The following is a 7,036-nucleotide window of genomic DNA, read 5'->3' as shown; positions in this document are numbered from 1 at the left end:
GGAGGCCCCGGAACACCCAGAGCCTGCCACGGAGGCTCTGGAACATTCTGAGCCTGCCACAGAGGTCCTGGAACTCCCTCGGCCTATCGTAGCAGCCCCAGAACTTCCAGAACCTGCCAGAGAGGCCCTAGAACGCCCTGAGCCTGCAGGGGAGGCCATGGCCCCACCCACTCCTGTCTCTGCTGGAGAGGAAGCAGTGGCGGTCCTGTTGGCACCTGAGCAGGGAACCCATCCCGGGGCCCGTGTGCGCACTGCCCACACAGCTGGGCCCTGCTCAGCCCGGAAGGAGGCCCTAGGGGGTGAGAATTGCCGGGCTGGAGGCCTTGAGCCAGCACCCCAGGGGGCTAGGAGGGCACATCCTGCCGCTCACCCTGAGGTAGGCCAAAGAGCAAACCAGGGGCTCGGGTTTCCCCTTGCTGTGACCTCGGAGGCCGGGCCGGGCTCCCTTGCAGAGTCCCCACTGAGGTCCGCACCCAGGCCAGGCAGGGGCTGCCCCAAAGAGCCTACCCCACACGCACCAGCACCCTGTCTGCAGCGGGAGCCCGTGCCGGGCCCGGGAAGTGGAACGTGGGCGCAGGTGGCACCAGGAGCCCCCAGCTCGTCCCCAGCACAGTCCCTGGAGAGCCCTGCCAGAGGCCCGCCCAGCGTGCCCCGGGACAGGGTCCTCGGCCCTGAGCCCTCTACTCCCCGTGTCCCCACAGAGGCACTCCTTGCTCCCTGCCCTTGCCAGGGCCCCAGGGAAGACTCAGTGGAGGGCAAGGAGCCCTCGGGCTCTCCGGGCCTCCAACCACCACGGGCAGGAGCCCAGCGGGCGGCAGCTGCCTTCTCAGGAACCACAAAGCCTCCAGGGGCCGGGCATCGTGTAGGCCTCCCGCCCCACTCCCCCCTCCTCAGCCCCAAAACGGCCCCTGTGGGGGACACCCATGCCAAAGACCAGGCCTGGAGGCTCTCGCCCCCCTGCCAAGTGCCTCCTGGCCCTCGAGGGCTCCCAGCCGCCGAGCAGCAGGATGACCAGGACAGCCTGGAGGAAGGTGAGTGGGGGGCAGGGGAGGACACGGCAGGAGCGCAGTCCTGAGCGGGGCACCAGAGTGGGTGGGTGGGCGGGCCATGGGGCCAAGTCAGAAGGCAGAGGCCTTCTTCACACCTCCCCCCTCCCCAGACTTGCCACCCAGGGCCCCGGGATCCGGCCAGGGATCAGCCCAGCACTCCGACAGCCATGGGGAGTCGTCGGCAGAACCAGAGGAGCAGGAACTGTCGGGAGCGCAGGGCGCACAGTGCCCGGCTCAGGTGCCTGGCCAGGGGGGAGGGCGCACCCCTGGAAGGGCACCCCCCACTCAGGGGCTCAGACCCTGTCCTCCCCAGGCCCCGGCCAGCGGTGGCAGCGAGGAGACCGTCGCCAAAGCCAAGCAGAGTCGCAGTGAGAAGAAGGCCCGAAAGGTGGGTGGGGGAGCCGGCCACTTAAGGGGACCCCTCAGAGCCAATGGCCAACGAGCCGTCGAGTAAACGCAGTCCCGGACACCGGTGCGCAGCTGGGGCCCCATGTACGCCCGGGGCAGGGTGGGCCCAAAGCCCACAGAGGGTCCCCCAGAGTCGGCGGCAGAGCCCCCCTTCCCCCGTCGGCATGCCGCCCCCCCACCCCAGCCTGGGAACCCCCCCCAGCCAATGCCCCGGTCTGAGCCCACTGTGCCCCCAGGCGATGTCCAAGCTGGGCCTGCGGCAAATCCAGGGGGTCACCAGGATCACCATCCAGAAGTCCAAGAACATCCTCTTTGTCATCGCCAAGCCTGACGTCTTCAAGAGCCCGGCCTCGGACACCTACGTGGTCTTTGGGGAAGCCAAGGTCTGGCCGGCCCGGGGTGGGGGCGGGGACTCGGGGCGGGGGCCTGGCTGACAGCCGTGCCCCCTGCTGCAGATCGAGGACCTGTCCCAGCAGGTGCACAGAGCCGCCGCCGAGAAGTTCAAAGTGCCCACGGAGCCTTCCACCCTGGTTCCCGAATCCACGCCGGGGCCGCTAGTGAGGCCCGAGTGTGAGGAGGAGGAGGAGGAGGAAGAGGAGGAGGAGGTGAGGCCCAGGGACACAGGGGGGCCAGGAGTTCTCGGGGCTCTTCCCGGGGAGGGGGCAGCCCCAGAACCTGCCTGCTCACCTCCCCCCCACCCCGCCCAGGTGGACGAGGCAGGGCTGGAGCTCCGGGACATCGAGCTGGTGATGGCGCAGGCCAACGTGTCGAGGGCCAGGGCCGTGCGGGCCCTGAGGGACAACCAGAGTGACATCGTCAACGCCATCATGGTGAGCGGCCGGCCCCTTCCCAGACCCCTGTCGCTGGCCCTGCCGGGCACCTCCCCAGCCTGCCCTGTCTTTCTGCATTTCCCACAGGAGCTCACCATGTAGCCGCCGCCCACCACCCGCCCACCACGGATCCATCCCCACCCCCAGCTGTGCTGCTCAATAAATGGGTGTCTCCTCAGAGCCTCTGCTCTTGCTCCAAAGTCCCGGGCAGGCTGCGGCCACATGGCATTTGTGAAGGGGAGACACTTCCTGGACCCATGCAGAGCCCCAGGAGAGGGGAGGGTCTCCCCTCCCAAGTCCTACAGGGTAGAGGTCTGTCCCCTGTGTTCGTAAAGGCTGGTGTGCCCACCCGCTCATGTCCCAGAAATGTGACCTCCCCGTGCCCCTGGAGGGTGGGTGTCCTCTCCCTCTGTCCCCAGAGGGCAGGGCTCTGTTCCCATATACCCCAGAAGGTGGGGGTCTTCCCCTCATGTCCCCAGAGGACAGGGATCTTTGCCTACACATCCCAGAGGACGGGGTCTATCCCTTATCCCCAGAGAATGAGGGTGCCGTGTCCCTAGAAGGTGGGGCTTTGTTTCTGTGTCCCGGAGGGTGGGGGTCCTCCCCCAGTGACCCAGAGATGGAGGTCTATCCCCTGTGTTCCTAAAGGGTGATGGTCCTACCTGCTCATGTCCCAGAGGTGGTGGCTTCCTTGTGTCCCTAGAGGGTGGGTGTCTTCTCCCTGTGTCCCCAGAGGTCAGGGCTCTGTTCCCACATGTCCCACAGAATGGGGGTCCTGTGTCCACCCCCAAGTGGGGCTCTGTCCCCACGTGTCTCTGGAGGGTGGGAGTCCTCCCCCGTCTCCCAGGGAGGAGGCCCACCTATGTCCAGGGTACCTCACCTGCCCAGAGAATATGGGCAGTCACGAAGGCGCGGGCCTGGGGATGGGAGTTTCGGGAAGGAACCCCCAGACCCAGGGGCTCTGGATGATCAGCTGCGGAAAGGCATTTGCTGGGGCAGTGGGTCCCCAAATTCCTTGGCCCCTCACTGTGCCCGGAATGGCCATGCAGCCTCTCCACATTTTCTCCAAAGTCCAGGGACCCGCTGAGTGGGGCCACATGGGAGCGGGGCCCGCAGAGGGGAGGGAGCCGTTCCTGCCGTCCACACAGGACACTTAGGCCAGGGCCTGTCATGTAGCCACCTCCCCCACCCCCGCTATGGCCACTCAGACCCATAGTGGGCTGGGGAGAGGCTGGCCCCGACTGGATGTCCCCTTAGCTCTGCCTGCCCAGGCCCACGACCAGCTCCCAGACAGCCCAGGCCAGAGCCAAGAATGAGACCCCTCTTCGCATCCCAACCTGCTGCCGGGACCCCTGCCTCCCTGGAAGCTGAGGGCCCTCTCCTCCCTCCTTGGGGACCCAGCACCCACCCAGCTCAGCCTGGAGCTTCTTGCACATGCTGCCAGGGGTCTCCCCGGGCAGAGGCATCTCCTGGGTGAGGAGGGGCTCTCCACCTGACCCTCCTGCACTACAATCTCCAGGCCCCGACCCCAGGGTGGGTCACCCCTGCTGCCTCCCCATGTGCCAAGGGCACAGGAGGGGCCCAGCCAAGAAAGACCTAGGACGCAGTGCCGATGGCCCCCTGAAAACCAGGACCCTGGGCTCTCAGGGTGGAGAAAGGGGGACAGGTTTGGGGTGGGACCACCTGTGACAGCAGGGAGACCAAGGAACCAGGGACTCAGGTGAGGGGTCACACCAGCACCTGCTGCCCCAAGAGCCAAAGGGCAGCCACCCCAGGCCCCCAGCCCCCCACCCACCAGATCACAAGCACACCAAGACCACGGATGAATCGTTCACATCGCAGTAAACTTCTTTGAAGGTCTCTGAGGGTTTCGACAGGAACTTCGTGTGCAAAACCGAAGGGACCCCCAGGATCCCTCCAGGGACAGGCCCGTGCACCGGCGCCCCAGGGCGCGTCCTTCACAGTAGAGGGTCAGGCCGAGTCCCGGTCCATGCTGCAGCCCAGAGCCTCGATGTCGTTGCTGATGTCCGAAATCATGCGGTCCCACTCGTCCCCTTCCGAGGGCGCAGACTGGTCGTCCGAGCTGCCCGTGGCCCTGTTCCCAGGGCAGGTGCAGGTGGAGGTGGAGCTCAGCGCCCGCCGGTACCTGCCAAAGCTGTCGGTGATGATGCCCCGGCCGTCCTTCACCCCGATGGTCTCGAGAAAGTTCTCGAAGTGCTGGCTGTCCTTCTCCGGGATAAAGGGCCGCAAACCTGTGGACACAGGGTTCGCCTGAGGCTCCTGCCCCGTGTCCAGCCCCGCCCCCCTGGCCCAACAGACGCAGGGGGAGCGCCGGCAGGTCCTGGCTCTGCAGCAGGTGGCTGGCCTCCCATCCCTGCCTGGTTCTGGCTGCGGCTGCTCACAGGCCTCTGAGTGCAGAACAGAGAGGGTGGGCGGACCTCCCCCGGCACCACCCACTCCTCCGTGCGAGGACCAGACACAAAGGAACATGGGGGCGGGGGAGGGGGGTACGGGTAACTGACCCCGGCGGGGAGGCTGGGGGTCGGCGAGAGCTCGGGCTGGATGTGCCAGGTGGCAGCCTGAACAAGTGCACCCTCCCTGGACAGTGGGGGGCAGAGCCCACATCACCGGCTGCCTTCTCCGGGCTCAGGGTTCAGAAGACACAGCCAAGGCCGTCATCCCACAGGGTGTGCATAGTAGGCGTGTAGGGCCACATGTCACCCACCCACCGCCTGAGCTCAGGGCCAGCGTCTCAACAAAGGCAGGTCCTTCTACCTGGAAGTGGTGCCTTCGCTTCTCCACCCAGCGAACTCCTAGTCACCCGCCAAAACCCACTCAAGTGCCACCTTCTTGGAGGAAGCCCCCCCACCCCTAGCAGTTGCTCTGACCACGCACACAGTCCCGGCTTCCTCAGTCTGGCTCCCGTGGGCAGGTCCTGCCAGTCAACGGAAAGAGCCCTCCGGGCCGACCCACCCTGAGCCCATCCTCAATGGAGCCTCCCACACTTCAGCCGCACCCCTGCGGGACTCACCCAGCAATAGGAACTTGCGGCTGTCCCCATACAGCTGGCGCAGATTGATGCAGAACTCATGCACTGAGGCCCCATCCCGGTACTCGTGCAGCAGCGCCGCGAACTGCTGGATCTCCTGCGAGGACAGCTTGGTGCGCAGCTGCCAGGGGAGGGGGGCGGGGATGAGCGGCACCGCCATAAACCCCTCAGCCCCTTTCCCTCCACACTCGGCCGCGATCCTCCCACACACAAGGCCATGGTCCTCCCCCCTGCAGTCGCCATCCTCCCACACACACAGCTGTGATCCACACACACAGCCACGATCCTCCCCCACGCAGCCACGATCCTCCCCAGCACACGGCCACGGTCCTTCCCCTGTAGCCGCTGTCACCCCACACTCGGCTGTGCTCCTCCCCACAGCAGCCACTGTCCTCTCTCACACACAGCTGCAGTCCTCCCCCCTACAGCCGTGGTCCTCCCTCCCACAGCCACAATCCTCCCCCCACACACGGCTGAATTCCTCCACACAGCCACGGTCCTACCCCACACACAGCTGTGGTCGTCCCACACACACATGACCGCATTCCTCCCCCCTGCAGCCTCTGTCCTCCCACACTCAGCTGCGGTCCTCCTCCCTGCAGCCGCTATCCTCCCCCACAGTCATGGTCCTCCCCCCTGCAGCCTCTGTCCCCCCCCCCACACAGCCGTGGGCCCCCGCCTCAGCACCCGCTCCCCCTCACCCCCCTGCAGCCAATGTCCACCCCCGCAGCCACTGTCCTCCCCCCGCCCCCGCAGCTGCTGATCCTCCCCTCTGCCCCGCAGCTGCCGTCCTCCTACAGGGAGGGGAACGCTGACTGAGACCCACGAGGAGCCCACCCGGCAGCCCTCCTCTGACCATGAGCGCGCCCTAAGGGTGCGGGCACACAGAGAAGCACACGAGGTCACCAGCAGGGTCCCCTGTCCCTGCTCCCCGCATCCCCCCCCCGCCCCCCTTAGGCGCACCGTGAGCATGTAGTCCTGCAGCAGCTCGGTGGCAGTGGCGCTCAGCTCGCTCTCACTGACCGTCTTGGAGTGGGGCGCCGTCTGCATACAGAAGGACAAGGGCGACACGCCGCCTGCGTGCGCGCACTCGGGGAAGGAGCTGCAAGGACAGGGGCCATGGGCACGCGGCTCCCCGCCTCTGCCCCGCCACGCCCCACGGGGGCCCAATGACGGCCAGGGGACGCCCAGCATGGCAGTCCGGGCAGCTGACAGGAGCGAGGGGCAGTGGGCGGGGTACTCACAACGTGCCGACTTCCGTCTCATACGGCTCCTTCACGTCCACCTTGGTGGAAGAGTCGTCTGCAGGGAGTGCGGAAGAGGCTGCCGGTTACATGGGGAGGGGGCACGGAGACCGGCGGCCCAGCACCTGGCAGAAGACGCGGGCCCCTCCTGGGGGGTCCTGAGCCACACCACCTGCTGCAGGTCTGGGCCTGAGTGCAAGGCTCTGGCCTCGGAGGACGCACCAAGGGGGCACCTGAAGAGTGCTCCCCAGTGGCCAAGGATAAGGGAAACGCAACTTGGGGGCGCCAGCAGCGTCCTCGAGGCTGTGTTGCTCCCTTTGGATGAGGAATTGAATCCCAGAGGTCGGCATGGTCCGTGAGTTCGAGCCCCGCGTCAGGCTCTGGGCTGATGGCTCAGAGCGTGGAGCCTGTTTCCGATTCTGTGTCTCCCTCTCTCTCTGCCCCTCCCCCGTTCAG

The 7,036-nt window shown here is 66.7% G+C and overlaps 2 protein-coding genes across 12 annotated transcripts in view; one reads left to right on the top strand and one right to left on the bottom strand.

Moving 5' to 3' along the window:
* Positions 1–2,467, top strand: part of NACAD (NAC alpha domain containing) — a 12,777-nt gene extending 10,310 nt beyond the window's left edge. For all 9 annotated transcript variants that reach the window (XM_040455009.1, XM_040455008.1, XM_040455012.1 and 6 more), the window contains 7 exons: positions 5–1,031; positions 1,160–1,287; positions 1,363–1,437; positions 1,694–1,840; positions 1,913–2,062; positions 2,165–2,287; positions 2,375–2,467. In XM_040455009.1, coding sequence (XP_040310943.1) covers positions 5–1,031; positions 1,160–1,287; positions 1,363–1,437; positions 1,694–1,840; positions 1,913–2,062; positions 2,165–2,287; positions 2,375–2,389 — 1,665 coding nt within the window. In that variant the 3' untranslated portion in view covers positions 2,390–2,467. The remainder of the gene's footprint in view (positions 1–4; positions 1,032–1,159; positions 1,288–1,362; positions 1,438–1,693; positions 1,841–1,912; positions 2,063–2,164; positions 2,288–2,374) is intronic.
* A 1,643-nt stretch (positions 2,468–4,110) lies between these two features.
* CCM2 (CCM2 scaffold protein) overlaps positions 4,111–7,036 on the bottom strand; it is a 24,373-nt gene continuing 21,447 nt past the window's right edge. For all 3 annotated transcript variants that reach the window (XM_040455003.1, XM_040455001.1, XM_040455002.1), the window contains exons 7-10: positions 6,581–6,638; positions 6,300–6,438; positions 5,319–5,457; positions 4,111–4,539 (exon numbers count right to left, since the gene is read on the bottom strand). In XM_040455003.1, the coding sequence (XP_040310937.1) occupies positions 4,259–4,539; positions 5,319–5,457; positions 6,300–6,438; positions 6,581–6,638 (617 nt within the window). In that variant the 3' untranslated portion in view covers positions 4,111–4,258. The remainder of the gene's footprint in view (positions 4,540–5,318; positions 5,458–6,299; positions 6,439–6,580; positions 6,639–7,036) is intronic.

The sequence above is a fragment of the Herpailurus yagouaroundi genome, unplaced genomic scaffold (genome assembly GCF_014898765.1).
Source record: "Herpailurus yagouaroundi ecotype Mexico unplaced genomic scaffold, PumYag 214, whole genome shotgun sequence".
Lineage (NCBI taxonomy): Eukaryota > Metazoa > Chordata > Mammalia > Carnivora > Felidae > Herpailurus > Herpailurus yagouaroundi.
This window is presented reverse-complemented; position numbering and strand designations above follow the sequence as displayed.